The sequence below is a fragment of the Strix aluco genome, chromosome 1, assembly GCF_031877795.1.
Source record: "Strix aluco isolate bStrAlu1 chromosome 1, bStrAlu1.hap1, whole genome shotgun sequence".
NCBI lineage: Eukaryota > Metazoa > Chordata > Aves > Strigiformes > Strigidae > Strix > Strix aluco.
In genome coordinates this window covers 47,558,303-47,577,466 of record NC_133931.1, presented here as the reverse complement: position 1 = coordinate 47,577,466, position 19,164 = coordinate 47,558,303, and the positions used below count along the sequence as shown (strand labels likewise).

The window sequence follows — 19,164 nt, the reverse complement described above, 5'->3', positions numbered from 1 at the left end:
AACCTTCACTTATTCTCCTGGGTTATATGTTCTGCTAGTTTCAAGGAAAATATTAAACCCATCTAGACCTCCTAGAAATTTTGAAAGATGAGAGTGACTAGCGTGTAAGGTAGTACACTAAGGGACAGGAACATTCACAAAATCTAAAACCCTGACAACCACCTTATTCAGAGGGAAGCAGAAAGCTAGTTGAATAAGGGAATTGACATATATTTGCAGCATAGAGTAAAACTCGGTTTTCTTTTATTCTTAGTAAACATTATTTATATCTGTGCTGTCTTTTTTTTATATTCTGAATGCATACTCTTACAGACTCAACCAAATTTCAGACAAGAAAAATTTAGAAGAGCTGGGCAAAAGTACTCTTCACTGAAGGGGGAATGACACTAAAAACCAAGCCTCTGGGATACCTTAACAAGTGTTCCAGTATCCCACCATATCCTCACTGTATCCAGAGAGTATGGAAAAAACTTCCATCCGTACTACACAGGCCAGGTAGGAACAAGAGTACGGAAGAAGCAGGAGTGGCTTGCAGTAACTGCTGGCAGCCTTGGAAGTCCCCGGACATACAGTAATGTGAAGGGGTAAAAGCTTGAACCCTGAAAATCATGGAGGGACTTCACTCCACAGAGTTAAGGGTCCTGAAGAAGTGGAAGACTCAAATTCACATTCTCACTGCCTCATTTAGAGCAGAGATTTGAGAGAATATGTCATACCGTTCAGTAGTATGTCCAGGTCTGGGACCTACATTACTGTGGGGTTACTTCCTTCAGCATCACTGATGAAACTACTTCTTTTAGCATAATTTACTCAAAATTTATTTCAGAGCAAGGTTCTACTGTTAGATGAACACCTTAATGACTATTTCATCCTTTTTGTCTCCTTCAAAACTAATTATTCACAGTGTGTGACAATACAGTGAGAAACCAAGACAGACTTAGCCAAGGATAATTTGTAACGTGGTCATTCAGGCAGGTGTTCTTGGGAAAGGAGGGAATTTTATTTCCAACTATATTAATGGGATACTTGAACCTGGGAGGATACTGAGCATCTGAATAACTGACATTTATGTGGGGAAGTACTCCATCTCCACTTGCTGAAAAATATGCCCTCTCTAGATCTACCCACTGGTTTCTGAATATCCTTTGTTTTTAACCAAAAGAAACTGATAATTTTCAGAAACTAAACTTTTGTTTTCTCCAACCTATAATATTTTTTTTGCATTTGTCCAAAATTCTGAAAATCTAAGTTTTAGATTAGCCTGAAACAAATTTGAAGAATTTTTGATATTTGTTTCTAAGTAAAAATTGACTTGCACAGCTCTGCTATATCCATTGGCAATACAGCCAGATTACAAAAGAATGCCCAAGTCTTTTCTAGCATAACCTTTTATTCCAGCCTCTTCTACAGTTTACTTACTTGTAAATAATTACAGTTAATGTAATGTAATGTAATGTAATCGTGCAGCTGACTCACTAATGCGGCAGTCCAGACACTTCAACCTCAGAGATACCATCATTAGATACTACTTTTAAATTTCCCAAGGGAGCAGGAACAAAGTTCCTAGCATGGTAAATAATTGCCAGTGACACAGACAGCTAAAACTGAAAAGGAATTTGATTCACTGTCACTAGGAGACAGTGGAGGCATCAGAACGGCATGATAGGTCCCCTCATTCCCACCAGACATTGTTTTACTGACAGGAATCAATATCAGCAATATCAGTAATTTTGTATTTTTCTTCTGTGGACCCATCTAACTGTCTTCTCCTTCAAGCCTTTACTGTTCTTGGGAGACATCAGTACTTGGATACTTTGGCATAAGTTTCTCTAGCAAAGGCTTGAACTGGTCCTGCACTGGCAATGGCAGGACATCAAGCTCCTCTTTGCTTCTCTGCCACTTCAAAATCAGGGGCTTTGGACACGTTTCAGACCACTCTGTTCTCTAGATCTGTGATTTCATATTTTATTGGCCCACCACATTTTAAAAATAGATCTTAGTGGCTAATCTTACACATAGTAAGAAAAGCACTGTCAGTAAATGGTTGACTGGGAGACCAAAACACGATGAACTCCTTCCTGTTTTTATACCTTTTCTTCTTGTTCTCTTAGGTCAGGGATTTTCATCAGGAAGCTGAGGAGACACATGATAACAAAAAAATTCTTTTTTCATCTATTCCTTCCAGACAAATCAATATGCTCTTACTGTGCCGCCCGCCCCCTGCCCCCCCCCACCCCCCGCCCTCAGCTTGTTAATGTAATGCTTTCCAAGATCTATTGCCTTGTTGCCTTGCTATTGTCAAGGGAAACACCCCTGATTCTGCCATCCTTCCTATGGAGAGTGATTTGTTTGAATCTCAACATTAATAATTTCAAGACTGCTGGGACAGCAGAATGGCATATCTGTTCTTAGTATGTTCTCTTCTCAATTCCATGGATGCTTGCAATGGTGGCCAGTTAAATATCTAACAGGGTTAAGATGCCCGTCGACATTACTGAGCTATTCTTGCACAGTCTTGCAGCCCTTCATTCTTATGCTCAGATGTGAAGCTAAACAGCTCTTAATGTACAATAGTGATAATATTATCTCCAAAATAGGCCATGGTTGGTGATACACAATGAAGGTGGATCACTCTGAAGTGGAGCACTGAATGCCAGAACAGATTGATGTATGACATATAGCAAAAGAGTCTAATCCATTTAGTTACTCTTTGTTGTGAGATAGGTATTTTTCATAAGATCTTGCACCTTGTTGTCATAATGCTAATGAGGCCTTCAACCAAATCTGTATTAGCCTATTTTCTGTGTCTTTGTGAAAATGACCGATTTGGAAAACTGATGTGATTCATAGCATGCATCAATTTCTTTCCATACTGTTTCAAAGGATAAAGTGATTCTGCCTTCTCACTCTAAATTTCTATTTAAGTCACCTCTAATTTTTTAAGTTAATCTTAAGATTAGCCATTAACATGTCTGGTAGCCATAGTGCTGTCACTTTTCATAATATTTCTTGTCCTCAACACATGAGATGTCAATTCTACCTGCTTTTCTCACAAGATGGGGTATTATCTATGTGGACAAGCTTGAACAAAAAAAGACTGCTGATAGCGATAATAGTTTCCTTGAGATGGTTGCTTACATAGAATTACATTCTCCACATAAATGTCTTCCTTTATGAATCCTCTAGTAAATTAATTAGATAATTACTGTAAATTATAGAGTGTGTAGTCGGATTGGAGCTGGCCAGCACATTGTTGGAAATTTTTTTTCCCATTCCAATTGAAAGGAAATGCAAAAAAAATTTTTTGTGAAATCAAAAGCTTGGAATACCTTTTTGTTTTTTCCCCAGAAATACCAACATATAGTATTTCTATGATGAAATGTTTTCCCTGAGATCTCTGGTTGATTCAAGCATTATAACAGTTTCATAAGTGATCTAAATTTGTGGGAAGTAATGAAAAATGAAAAGAATAATGATTGTTAGAATGAAAAGGTGTTATGACATCTAGACTTCCCATCTCTATGACAAGTGTCACTCAAGAAATCTGGACACCTGGCATACCATAGGTCTTTCCCAACTATCTTTACAACTATCAGGCAAATTGCTGTCCTCAGACTCCTCAAATACTATGTCTGCCACAATCTGCCTCACTGGGTGTGGGACAGTGCTCCTGGGAGTTACCCAAACTTCAGAGAGAGGTTTTGACATAAAAACTGCAAGCTGGTTGCCTCAGCTCCATGGGCTACAGCTAGTAAAGCTTTGGTTCCAGCAGAGGTCCTGGAGCTGTATCTTCACAGAGCTGGTTCCGAGTATGCATAAATACACAGAGACATTCAACACAGTCAATTGAGAATTGTTTTGTCAAACTTTTTCCAGGTAATTCTAGTTGAGACTATTCTTGCTGATTTATGCTATTTTAATCCTTTCTGAGCAGAAAGGTTTAAGAAGGTGCAGTACAAAGTTTCTACCAGCTTCTAGAATAACAGTTTGCATAACAAGGTGCATTAATCTTATATGTTAAACTATTAAGAATTTTAAAGTTTTTCAAGCATACAAGCATGGAAAATGTAGGCCTAATAAGATTTTAACGTAAGTGCCCCTAGTAAGGTATTTGGGATGAGTTACAGTGTAGGTGTGCTTTATAATCCTGAAAGATTCTAATAACTTTGTTTATGACATAAAAAGGAAAGCAAAAGTATGATTGTTATTAATTTAGAGCATTTGGTTGTTTGCTGCAAGTTTTTTTGGTCAGTTATTAAATGCTAAGTCAAGCTATTTTGACACCAAATATTTTTATAAAGTATTTGCAAAATTGAGCTATAACACTGTGACCTTAATGATGCTCTTAATGTAAATTTGAAGTAAATGTGAATGAACGTGAATTTATGTAGCTAGTAAGAATGTAAATCTCAAACTATTAATCCATGTGGCTAAAAATGAATATGTAAAGTAGATAAAATAAGATATGGACATATTTTGAACTTTTGAACTTTTCCTCAGGAAGTTGTATACTACTCTGCCACCATTCAGCCTGGCTACTTTATGTGTAAATAAGAGAAAGTAAGTAAAAACCTTAAAGAAAAAAGGGGGGGGATTTAATAATGGAAGCTATTCTGCCTGTTGATTCTGCCTTTTTTTGATTAAATAAATTTGTGACTCGGTAATAATTCTAACATCTCTGTAAAGTGTTACAGAACAAAACAGTGTTATATTAGGGGCAAGTCAGCACACGTACATAGATTTCTCACTACAAAAATCTCAGAAAATGGGATCAGGGCAAGGTTTACTTCCTAAGGCAAGTGGGTTGCAAAACTTGCCCAAAATTGTCTCCTAGTTAAACAATATTTTCATGGATACATGAAACAAGACAGATGATCACATCCACCAGCTGACTAACTGATCAGCCTCATACCAGGTGTTTCCTGCAACTTGTGCATACAGGCATATTAATGTTTATGTACTTGTTAGAAGCAATTGAATAGTAGAAGTGCTAACGATGTCCATCTCTTTTCCACAGATGGTTAGCAAAAAAGAGGTGCTAATCCCAGTCTGTGTTTTCCTATTCTGTTCATTCTGTGCTGAGTAGAGTCTGGAAGAAGCATATGGATGTGGGGAAAAAAAAAAACAAACAATGATTCTTTTTAATTAAAGGTAGAATTTATGCTTTAAGGTAAAAAGCTGCTAGTGGAAGAACTGAGCTCACACATTTCTTTGATCTTTTGTGTCTAAGTGAAGTTACTGATATGCAGCAATTCTGCCATGAAAAAAAATTTACTGATTAAATTATTTGATCTTTTACAAAAGATATTTTTTTTTTATTGCCTGATACCCCTTAACTCAAAAGCAGACATCACAACCTCCTCAGCATCAACTCCTGTCAATACAGCACTGGAGGAATATTTGACTTGCAGTCAAACTTGCTGGCTTTGTGAAATCAAGATTTGTGCTTAACATCCATGACCCCTCTGTTTAAAGACTGTGTACTGTAAGAAACTTGAGCCATTACAACTACTTGGAATATTCTGATTCATCTTAGTTGTCTTAATACCACAGGTGGTATTGAGGTAGAAAAGGGGCTAAGTATCATGAAAATATCTACCACCATGCAGGAAAAAAAGCACTTTTTCCTCATTTTTTCTCTCCAGGCATTAAAGAACACTCAATTTTAAAAATAAATGCCTAAATGAATTATCAGATTTCTATATTTCTTTTAGAAAAAGAGATTTCACTTCCTGTAATGGGACATCTTCTTTTGGGAGACTGGAAGGATCTAACTAACACCTAAGTCCTACAGACTTCACTGTGTTCTGCAACTGCAGAACTGTTCTCCTGTGCAACAAAACTGCCACCTGACTAGCCGCTGATATGGCTGATGCATATGTAAAGGAGACTGACTTCTCTATAAATTAGCTCAATAGCTTCCTATTGCTATCAAACTAATAATTTGATTTGTCTGCCTGTTGTATTAATTTTCTGATCAAGTCATTTGAACTTATTGAGTTATTGATTCAAATTTAATTATAACATTAACTTGATGTTTACATTGTTTAAATATAATTAGCACTGAGAATAGTAAATTTGCATAACAAAAATTTTACTGAAGATACATTTTTTCCCTCATGTTTTCATATGAAACTGGCTATTCTGTCAACTTACAATAGTGTCAGTCTAAAGGCAGAAAAAGCCTCAGTTAAAAATACTGTAAATGACACATTTTTGCTTACTAGCTAATATCTAGTCTTGCTATACTGGTAAAGAACAAATGTCAGCTCCATTATGTGTTTCTGTTCCTAATCAAAACACCTCTGAAAGCTGGTTAAACATTTAAGTTAGAAACAGGTAAAAAGTCTGATATTTTTTTATATGATAGTTTTAATTTGTTTCACACTGAATTCTTGACTGTTTTATTTTTCATTTAAGATTTGTAAGTAATGGGAGGACATTTTTTTGCCATAATCTTGTCCTTGCTTTCACTATTAGCCTTGTGAAGACATGAAGCAATCCAGGATCTTCAGATAAGTAAACTGACTAACCAAAAACACAATTTAGAGACAGAAATGACTTTTTATTTATATGGGAAAAGTATATTTTTTTTCAGTTAGGTCAATGACTGGGAACAAGAAAATCAGAAGGAATTAATTGCCTAAATTGACATGTGCCCATTGTCAGATTTACTTCATATGCTATTTGATCTTTCTAAATAGGGACATTATTTTTAAAACACTTATATCCCAGATGAGCAATATATTAAAGGCAGAAATATCCAAGAGGGCTCAGAGTCAGATACATGCATAAGAAAGACATGAAAATATGTTATCTATAAAAGCATAAAAGAACTTCACTTGACTTGCATGACTTTTTGTATCAAGCATGCTACAGTAGTCTTTTGATTCTAATATGAAACTATAGTAAGGATCATTGCACTAATGCATGAGGATTTGTGATAATGTTGCAGAAATTTTACTGTCAAAACTGAACTGCAGTGTAATGACTTTTGTTATCATGGTTTCTAATAACTATTCAGCATGAATTGACCCTACATATGTTTTACTACAATAATATGTCAGTTATTCAGAAAGTTAAAAAAAGAAACAGAAATCAATAGTCTCCCTCCTCCCAAACTCTTACTATAATGTGGCCACCTGAAGATAGCAGATCATGAATATGAGACTGAATATTTTGCTTACATTTTAAAGCAATTATAATTTGCACAGAGACTATTTTTAAATAAACGTTATGTGTACAAAAAAAAATCAAAGTTTTGTAAGACTATGACACTTGCAGTGTTAAGGACAGATTCAAGTAAACAGGTTCGTAACTTATAATGATGTATCTCTATATTTGGGAATCAGCTCTAGTTTCATTATGAGGACAAGTGCCAATGTCTACAGTACAACCATTGACACGTTAGCACAATGTATCAAATTTTGCTCATGGAATAGATATTGTAAGATTGTTCAGTACATAAAGAAGGATATAGTAAATAGATTTGATTTTAAAGTACGATCATATTCCTGGTGCTAATATGCTAGCCCATTGAGATTTCCAGAAGAAAATGCTGTTACATATTTGCAGGGCAGAAGCTGTATTAGCCAAGATTTTGTTACTGAAATTCTACCACATAAAGACCAACCTACAAATCTTTTACACACAAGATTTTGCCACACCAAAATACACATGTAAAAACTATTAATCTATCGACATTATAAAAAAAAAATCATCCAACTACTCTTGAAAGCAAAAGTTTAGGGAAATTATTAGGTACTAAAAAGAATGTATTTAAAGATAATGCCAAGATCCATCACAGTTTATTCCAATGTCATCTAGAAAAGATGGAAATGTGTGATTCATGTTATAATGAAGCTAGCACATCCAACATGACAGACATGTCATTGATTCGTGGAAGATATATATAAGGGAAACCAAATTAAAGAGAGAAGCATTTTTTTCAAAGAGAGTAAACTATTAAGAAAAACAAATTGAGAATAAGAGTATCTCAAGAAAGAGAACTATAAGGAAATACTTTTCTTGTCCAGAGTGATATCTGACTGTACTGATATTTGATCAAATTAAACATCAGGATAAATATAAATGTTTTATGGTAGTGATTATATATGTAATAAAGTATCTTTGCAGACAGAAATATCTTTTATTTTTGGTTAATGAAACTAAATATTATGTATGTATGGTCTAACGAGCAACTATCCAAAAATATGATACTTTTTAAAAATTGAAAATTAATTAGGTAAGCAAAACATTATCTCAAAGTTATCTAGCTATTACATCTCCACAGTCATATGAAATATCTACAAAATACTGTCTAGAGACAGGATTACAAATGAACATTAGCAGATTCTAAAGTCTTTGGCACAGGATAAGAATATGGTTTAAAAACTAAATGCTTGAATATGATTTAAAAAAAATACTAAGTCAAAGGAACATGCTGGTAGCTCAGAATTTTTGAAATAACTGCATTTAGAACTTGGTTTTCAGACACAAAGGTGAATATCCCCCTCTGAGCTTAATTTGCTTGTTATTCATAAAGCTAATGTCTCCAAGAGGAGAAGATACCAACATCTAGAAATATTCAGCAAGAGAGGAAATCCTCTTCTCATCTATCTTATATCTGTAGTAGGAAGAAAACACTCATCTCCTCCCAAGACCATGCCTTTGCATTCCTTATGCAGAAGAAGGTATTATAATTTCTATGGGCATTGGCCCTGTATTCAGCAATGTATATCCCCTCCACGCAATAAATGCACCTTCCTCAGTGCAAAGAAGCTTACTAAGTCATGATAAAACACTTCATGTTACCAAAGCATTATTTCACCCATCATAAAGATAATCCCTTTCCAGGGCTGAACAAAGCAGCTACTTAGGAGCCCAAGGCAAACCTACTTCATTAGTTAGAAAAGTTACTATATCTAGTTAAAATTATGCAAAAATTAAAAAAAAAACCAGCAATTTGCCTTTTACATTAGTATTTGTAAATATTGGCTTCTAATTTTGCGTGATTATATATATAGGAAAGAAAGTTCTCAGGATTTAGGGAAGGTGAACATACTTTCTTCTTCTTGACTGTTCATGTCATTGTAAGGCATATATATAGCACAGCACCTAGAAAAATCATTGTTTTGACACTCCTCCAGAACTGATTTTCTGTTGCAGTTGTAATTCGCCTATTAGCAAAAACCTAAGAAAAAAAATATAGCTTCTTTTAATAGGAGCTGTATGTAATCAACATGTTTTTTCCTAAATAATTTATGTGATAAGTGTAGAAATGTTTTGTTTCAATAGTTGGACTAGTTATTCGTTTAACAAAACGAAGAGTTAACAAAAAGGAAATTAGATTAAGTTGTCTCTTTAATCCTCAAATTAATATTGTGAATAGAATTTCTCTTCCTCATACACATACCATTGCTGGATGGCACAGAGGACTGTCCGATATTCAAAACATTGCCATCATTAATTTCTACCACAAGCTAGGTATATGTATTTGTAATGCTGATTACATGCTCCTATAGAACAGCAACATACTCATAAGCATTTACTTCATAGACAAGATTTTAAAAAGCCAAACAAATGATTATATAGCACTGCTGCTGAAACTAGATCCTGTTGGTATTGCATTGCTATTTTGCTGTATTTTACTATGTTTATTTTATTGTATTCAAATTGAGAAGGAAAAAAGCAGCAATATATGCCAACTCATTTGCAATTTTCTTTGCTTCCAGATTACATCATTGAGATGCATGATAATATCATCCATACTATGTCCAGAAGAGGTAAACTGTTGAGTGGGAAAATCTGTTTCACAAATATTACCAAGAACTATTAAATTCTGAGAATGTAGAAGACATATATTCTTACATCCAAATAGAAGGTCCAGATGATAACCTAACATACATTTTTCTGTAGAGAGGCTTGAAGAGAGTATGTCTGAGTTCTGCCTTCAGAAAAAAATACTTTAAATTCCTTCTATAATCCAGTTATTTTAAGAAAACACTTCAATACTCATAGCATTGCCTCTGCTATCATATCACCAGAACATAACCGACACTCGGTGAAGAAAGATAGGCAATAATTTCTTCTACTTTTTGTCTTTTAAATCTCCAACTTGTTCTCCAAATACAGTTATCCCTAAGAATACATGACTTAAAAACAGTTTTGTTCTTGAAATATAGGAGAGCTATGTGGTTAACAAGAATATTTTGGAAGAGTTTTTCTTATTTATATTTGTCAGGAACAAACTGAATACACTGAATTTTAAAATTAGAGATTAACTGACGTGGTGTACAAGGAAATGAGCAATGGATGAAGATATGGGTATAAGACATAAAATGGAATAATAAGAGTAAAGTACTAGCAAATAATCTGAATTTCACATCTAATTTATTTATTTGAAGACTTCTACACTTTACTTTTAGAAAATGGACTAAAATATCAATATATCAGGACCTGGTTCCTGCATAAATGACCTGAGTTAATTCTTACCTGAAATTGTTGATGTGAACTTAAGGTCTGTGAGCATGATGACTTAATTTTCAGAAATATAGACATGAAAGGCAAGCAAACAATAATCTGACTAAAATATCTGAACAATATTTTTCATTGATTATAGTTGGCACTGATAGGCTCATGTTTTGATAGCTATATAGAAACACAATGAAAGAAAACAGAAGAGACTTCTTCTGTGAAATGGCATTACATTCCCATGACAAAGTTTTACAACATCACTTGACTCAGGTTCCACAGCACTGTCAAATTTTAAAAAAAAATTTCTATCTTTTTAAATGTTACTAATCAGTCAATAAAACATTACACCTGGCCACTATACCACTGTCATGGAAGTTCATCAAATCAGACTTTAACTTTTTCATTTTCATTTGACTGTTTTCTAAATTAAAGGCTTAGAGTCTGACTGTAGATGTCATAAAATTCACAATTTCCAGAAAAAGTGTTTTATGGAGAACTTATACATAACAGTAAGGTACATTTTAATTACTGAATAATATATTTATATACAAAAATAAATACATTTCAGTTGCAAAAGTGAAATTCATGAATAATGAATTTTTAATACCTTACGTGAACTGCTCTGTAAAAATAAAAAAAAAACCCAACACAGCAAGCAAGCAAAAAAATTTAAGTAAAAGACTGTGAGAAAAACAAGAACAAAATAAGAATTCGGGTGATAGGAATTGCTAGCAAGTATTATATCATTACTAAGTAGCTGCATTGATTAAATGAATTTCAGAGATGAGATAAATGAATTGAATGAATGATATTAGCACTTTACCTGCTGATGGTCTCTAATGGCAGCTTCAATCCTGATTCTGTTGTCATAGAGTTGTGTGAGGTCTTCTTTACTGTTTAAGTAGTAGTTCTGAAAGATCTGATATTCTTGAGCTAGCCATAGATTTTCTTTAATGATTTGCTCCAGAGCAGCCTAAAGAGAAAAGTAATTGATTACACTTACTGCAAAATATCTTTCTAAAAAATAAAATCATAGGTCATTTCCACAATTTCCCTGACTCATTCACTTACGAACATCTGCAAAATATAGATGACAGGATTATGGTCTCAGTGAAACAAATGGAAAAACTGCAAATGAGTTTCAAGTGGTTAGGATCTTGTTGAATATATTAATACTAAAGTAAATGTTATTAATAAATTATTTGTACAGAAAATGATGTTGTAAATGTCTACTAAAACTACTAAAAAGAAACTACTAAAAAGAACACATCCTCTACCTTACTACATAAAACATTTCTGCACAGAAATTATCTTGCCAGAGAACACATCAAATTCTTCATCCACATTATACGTTTCCAAATGTTTTGTTTTCCAACTTATTTGTAAAACTGACACAATGCAATAGTCATGTATTTTCTTAATAACTTTATTGTTTCCAATTTGATTAACTTGATTTTAAAGACTAATATAATGTTTGACTCATAGTTTGCTACCAGGTGAAGTTGAAGTTGTTTGGAATGTATGCTTCTGTAATAAGAAAAATTTCCATTCCTTTCAATATGATTATAACTGAACTTCCTGTGATTATAATGCATGATCTTGCAATTTGCTAAGGTATTTTTTTCTAAGTTACAAAACATACAATCTGATTAAATTTATTTTAAAATTGATTTTTGACAAGGAATTCTACATTATTTTTCATTATTTTTTCCCTTAGTTCTTGAAATTTCAGAGACTTTTGACATTCAGAATCCCTTTTAATTTCATAACTATAAAACAGGATGGCTGATTTCCACATTTCAAAATATTTCTTCAAAATACATAACTTTAAATAACTTTAAAATACATGTTTAAAACATCATGGCTGGTGATGACATTGCTATCCAGTAAAGAGGAGAGATGCACAAAAAAATGCCAACAAGCAAGCCTGAAACTTATTAAATTTATGTATGTTCTTGCCAGTTGCATTTGGGAGGTATTTCTGTTAAAAATACATGCATGTTATGGAGTGGAGGAGAGTTTACAATTATGAGTGTGTAGAAGCCTGGGCCAACTAATTAAGCCCAAATATCCATGCGCTTACCTAAGACAATATTTTGAAGTCTTCTAATGCAAAAGCTATAGTCTAAAAGTTTTTAAAGGTAGAAGAGTCCACTTAAGAGTCTAGTTTATACATCAGTATTATATGTAATCCCATGTGCAGAACCATGGGTACCCTTGCAGAAAAGCAGAGCTAGCAGAACAGCTAGAGCAGCTGGAGCAAATGTCACCATCGTCTGCTCCCTGGATGAAGCCTGTTAATCCAGCAGGAGCGAGGGCAGCCCTCTGGCTTGACAGTCTGAAACTGGGAGTGAAATGTTACCACAGGAGGTGGGGAGCAACCACCTGTCCTCATAGTTGCCTCACCAAAATCCAAAGAAAGGAATTGTAAATAATTTGGGGTTTAGTTTTGAGAGAATATTACATGTTACTCTGTTTACCTCTCTGCTGCTCTTCTCCCTTTCAACAGAATACTGTTTAAGTTGAATGCATGTCTGAGGCAGAAAAAATACATTTTGAGCAGAAAGGAACTTAGATTAATTTTCCCAGGTTCAAGCCACCATTTATATGTGAACTCTGTTGCTGCCAGTCAAGCTCTCTTTGGAAGGGGCAACATAAATATATATTGGGAACATTTATGAAACAACAAACGTTTTAGCAATATATTATAGCTACAAGTTTTCCCAGAACCCAGGAGAGCTAGGGAACTTTGGTAAAATTCAAACCTTGCTTTAGTAGCTCCTGTGTCTCTAAAAAAAGTCTTGTGAATTAGTGGACTAATAAAGTCTAAGTTCTTCTGGGGTCACAGTGCATAATGTTGAAGAATCCATATGTTTTCTGAATCTGCTCCCAAGTGGGTAATTTAGTGTCTCACCTTTTAAAGACAAAACTATCCAAGGGAAATAGCAGCATGCCTGAACAGGCTCCTAGCCATCCCTTGGACCTACTTGAATTTTGGGAGTTCCCAGGACAGTTAGCATATTAACAATGATTTTAGTCCTTTTTCTATGCAATGTCTTAATAAAGATATATCTGCTTTCGTATCTATTGTATTTATAAGCAATTTCTGAAAATTTTGGCTAGAAGCTGGCTGTGGTTATGCAACTAAATGCAAAAAATCTTCCTGTACAGAACTGTCACGCTCTATATCACTAAAATATTAAAATGCTTTGTGTCTTTCAGAAATCACAAAATAATAAAAAGGAAGATGTATAATTTAGTGAAGAAGATGTGATTATCTCCTTTATTAATCTTTGGGCAGAGGTAAAACCTGTTTTTCAGGCTGATACCTTCCTTAACAAATATACAATGCTTGATGTTAATATGTTAACATTCAATACCTGCAAACAAGTAATGTTTTGAGTATATCAGTACTTTCACATATGTAAGAAATATGGGAAAATGACAGAGAAGTTTTACTTGTAGAATATGAACATCAATATAGTAATTTTCACCAGTAAAAATATCTGACTACAAAACAAGTGAAGTCCTACTATTTTTGTATGATTTAAAATGGTCTAGACATTTTGACAAAGAATAACTACATACCAAAGAAAAGACAATAGCTTTCTCCAGGTTTTATAAGACTCAGTGGCTATGTCTATATGACCAATTACACTAGTTGCCCAGTCCCAAAAATTGCTTCATCGCATAGCTTATGTCAGCTGAGACAGATAAAATGAAATGGTTCTTTTTCTCTAATTCACTCCTCTGAAGGATGAGCTGAGGTTCAGAAAGTAAAGAGCATATATCCTTTAAATACCTGACTGTCACTTATTGACGTTTCTACAGGGGATTTCCCAGAATGTAGGCAAGAAAAAAAAGTCTTTAAGAGCATTCTGTCTCTGTGAAAGAGAGGAATGGTCAAACTGGGACCAAACTTGGCAAGCCAGAATATACACTATACCTCTTTCTCCTGTTCTAGGAAAACAGGGATATGAATCTCAGAATATTAGTAAGATATCTAAGCAGACAATCCTGACATTTCTTTTATCTCTGGCACTCAAACTTCTGAATCTGTAGACTCGTGAACTGACAAAAAGCACCATGATTCATGTGCTTGTTCTGTTGCTCCTCAGCAAAACTTGAAAGCAAAGATTTCTGGTACATCAGTCTTTGTCTGCAGGTATGTTTGACTTCTTCAAATGTTGTGGAAATGACATCTGAAATATGGGAAGAAAATGTCTACATTTTTACATTCAAATGAAGTTACTTTCTTCAGTGGAAAAAAAAAAGTATAATTCAGGGGAATTTCTTGAAGGCTCCTACCTGAAATGAAACTTGAGTCATAGAGAAATCAAGTGAAACTAGCAAAGGCCATGCTAGAAACAAATGAAAGAAGATATTTCTTTGCACTATGTGTAGTTAAGGTGCATGGATTCTTGTGAATATCAAAAACTTAGAGATTTAAAAGGGACATAGAATTTCTAGGAGGAAAAATCCACTTAAGTTTATTAAATAATAAAAAAATATTGGGGCTCAAGAGATTGGAAAGCCCAGTGATTGTTCTGGGGAAGTATTACAGCATGCTTGCTCTGTTGTTACGCTCTACCTGGACATCTGGGATCAGAGGTGGAATACCAGGCTAGAGGAAATTTCCACCTGATTCAGCACATATGCTTTTCTGTCTTTATGTTCTTTTATTCAGCACAGCAGCTTAGGAAGTGTCTCTCTTTTTCTGGAACAGCAACACTTTTCTGTGTGTTTGCTGATCACATTTGAAGTGCAGTTTACTGTCTGCTATAATACAAATTAATACTGAGATAATAAAGTATGTGGAAGCAAGAAAAAATAAAACCACCAAAAGCCCTCCTCAAAACCACCAGCAAATTGTTAGCACAAAGGCTGCTGAACTAGGCAATAGGAAAGCAGATGCAAAGCCATGCAACACAATGATGAATTATCAGTCCAGTACCTCAGACCATACAGAATTTCTTGTAATAACTAAACTTCAGTCCTTTTAGTCTGTAAAGATCACCACTAACCTAGCCATGACTTACAGACAAGCAAGGGATACTTGGAGCCTGCAGCACAGGGAAAATGTGTTTCATGCTATTCTTTCATCCTTTTATGTACACTAATACCAATCACTTTGTGTTGCAAGTGATCCGAGAATTATTTTATGGTTCCACGTTTGTGTGACAAAAGTTTGTAAAGGATTGTAGACACAAATCTTAGGATCAATGATTTTGTCCACATAATGATATACCTATAAACATGATATAAATCCCTGTGGTTTACAGGGTCAATCATCATTTCAAATGGTCAGTCTGACAGCAGTGTTTTATTCGAAAGATAAGAACAATTGATTTTGACAATCAGGTGCATCAGCGCAATAAACTAATTATTAAAGGATCTATATTAATTGGTTGTACTACTTAAACTTGATGTTGTGAGGAATAAAATTTCCCCAGGCAGGAATGACTGTTTCTTTTGTAGGCATAAAGTATCCTGTTCATAATATGAACAGCAAAACAAGAAATAACTTATCTTAAAATTACTGTGTTCATGTGCATCTGCCCCTCCAACTCCATAGAGCTTCCCCTGAGGAGGTTAGCAATATTTTTCCAGTAGCATCTGTTACACATCATATGTGTCACTTCCCAGGGCAGAAAGAGCACGGTGACACTGAGTGCCACAAAGTCATTGTTAAAAAGTTGACAAGTCCTGCAGCTACAGGAAAGGAAGTTACTGTAAAGCAAGTATGAGGTGGTGTGATTTTTTCCCTGTCTGAGGATTGATTGATGCAACTAATGCTTATTAGCAAATAGTTTGGGCTCTACAAGTCACAGAAGCTACAACATAATTTGAGCTGATATAATAACAGATACGCTCTCCTTATTTGGGGTCTTCTGTTGATGCTGTCACCAGCATTTGATGGTTGGTAATTTATGCACCAAGGATCATGCAGCTACTTCAGTAAATTTCTAGAACTGCAACCCTTTTAAGGTACACAGTGGAAACAGCTGAGCCCTGCTTGAACAAGCTCTAACATGAGTCAGGGGATTTACGTTGTTGATATTATATGCTGATCTAATACAGATTTTTATGGTCTCTGAGCTGAAACGGGTCTTCCCCTGTACCAAAGGAAAAACCCCACATAACCCGGAGTTACTGAAACTAACTCTTCATTTAAAAGACAATATCTTTTTACATCTGTGACATGAATCTTTTCTTTATTATGTTTGGGAGGAATTTTAGAAAATGCACACTTAAGTATATACACAGACTGACAGAGGGAAGTGAGAGATTATATTTTTGAATAATCTGCTAGAGACCACTTGGAACAAATTAATTACTCTTTCAGTAGGAATATGGTGTAAAATGTTCTCTAACAGATTGCATTTTTCTTGTCTGCAAACTACACTAACAATAACTATGAGCAGCCTTTCACAGATAACACAGCACTCCAAATAGCAGTTCCAACAGTTCTAAAAAAACCAAGTTTTAATTCTTATAGGGACTCAAGTGGAGAATTAATATGGGGAATAAAACCAGATATGTATTAAATATTTGGGAGAAAATTTCTGTATAACTTCTGGCAAGTTATACAAATAATAAATGCTGCTAAAATAATCATGAAAAAAAAATGGTACTAAAATAATAAAGCTACTAAAACAATACCTGCAAATACAAGCACAGACCTGTCTGCTTTAACATTACAAGCATTCCAAAATAAATAGTATATCATACTTTTTGGGTCACAATTCTTCATGTCAGCCCAAGCTGAAGAATATTTTTGTTTTTTCCATATACAGTCTTTTCTGTGTATGGAATATTTTTGACCTCTACAGAGTTATTTTGGGCACATGAACTAGATTGTATTAATGCTAAAAAGAGACCATGGTTGTAGAACAGGATCTGAATGCTCTAAGATTATTTTATGTTGATGTACCCTTTATCCATGATTATATTGTAGAAGATCTGAAGATGATTGTATTGCAGAAGATCTCAAAAAAATAAAAGGATGCAAAAATTTGAAGTACTAGAAATATTTAAGTTTCTCCCACTTCAACATTCTTTAGAGCCCTGGAAATGGAGGCATAAATGTTGGGGAAATCAAAGGATTTACCATTCTAAAGGCCTGAACTGGTAAAAGAGAGACCAGATGCAGGGCCAGGAAACAGTGTGTTCTACAGGGTATGTAGTGTCACTGATTTTTCAGATGTGAAAGAAAAAAACAATTACCTAGTTGGGGTCTTTCCCATGAAGGTGCCTACCTCCAACTTGTAAAGAAGAGCATCAGAAGCACATGTGCAGTCTACCTGATGATGACCTGCTACTCCTGACAGAATTTTGGGGACTCAGCCTGTGATCAAAACACCTATAAAAGAACTGTGGCTCTGGCTAAATAGCAGTGTATTAAATCAATTACTGTTAAAGAAAGATTTGAACTGATCTCACAACTGATTAAGCATTTTTAGTTCTATCTTTATCTACAGTCAAGAAACCCTGATTACAGGGAGGAACCTTTTGCTTTGTGCAGTCCAATCTCTTTGAAAGTCAAAAAGTGGCTGTTCTGGAATTCTTCTAATGGTCCCAATGAAACTCCAGAGATTTTTGCATATGCGTCGGTGTCAGGTCTGTCAATAGCTACATTCAAAGAAGTTTTGAACTAGAAGAACTAGTTGTCTTTCAGAACATAAAGACTTAAGTATCTCTCTATCAAAAGTTTGAAATATTTGTCCCTGCCTGGCTGAATAGAAATGTACCTTAATAGTGCTGCTTGACTAATTTTGTTGTGGATAAAAGACAAATACATTTTTCTTACTGGAAGAATCAAGGACAGAAGAGCTTTGTCTAGGGCTAAAATTTTGCTTCTACTTCAGTTTTGTGATCAGTCATGATCACAAATGTTCAGAAGGAGAAAAACAATATTCAAGATCTTTAGAAAGTGATGGGATATATTCTATTTTCATGTTGCAAAACCAGAGTTTGGCACTGCTTATACATGTTAAGCATATATACCTTATGTATAGGCAAATTCAAGGGACATGCAGGACACTGGAAAGTTCCTGAATCTTGAACCAATATGAGATCAATCTCAAGGTCTCGGCAATTCTCTTCAATATTTATAACAAATAAATTGTGTTGGGAAGCACACTGAAGAATTGGCAGTGTGTAGGAAGATAAAGAAAATGAACTGATGAAGACAGATCTTCATGATGTCTGGTGCCACATTTGTGCTAGAGCTTGGTACTGATTTGGTGGAAGCAACTTGGATATGTCACTTAAGTAAGTCACAGTCCTTTTCTTTCTTGATATCATGGAAACAGATTGGCATGAAAGCACTGAACTGGAAGTACAAGCGTGACGCCTTCAGGTAGTAGGGGTCACTGACTCCACCAGTGGTGTCAGGAAAATAGCTTCAGAAGGCATAGGAGCAAATTAGTGACTCCACAGAAGTGAAAAATAAAAAAGTATTAAAGCAAGTAGAACACAAGTGAAAGTTCAAAGACAAAAAGAAACTGAACAAATAACACTGCTGCTGCAGAAAATGTGAATGACAACGAACTATAAAACAAAAAGGAAGAGCAAACACATCTTGGATTTGAAGCTAACTGTGGGAAAGTGTAACTTGAAAAGATTTTATTACAAGTTAATTGGAAACAATTGTTATGATATGCAGTGCCAGTAAATCAGGGATTG

General features: G+C 34.6%; 1 protein-coding gene across 1 annotated transcript in view; it reads right to left on the bottom strand.

Annotated features, from left to right (window-relative positions):
- Positions 1 to 19,164, bottom strand: part of CCDC178 (coiled-coil domain containing 178) — a 177,961-nt gene that overhangs the window by 48,448 nt on the left and 110,349 nt on the right. Inside the window, 1 exon segment of the mRNA XM_074822648.1 lies at positions 11,300 to 11,449. Within this exon segment, the coding sequence (XP_074678749.1) occupies positions 11,300 to 11,449 (150 nt within the window).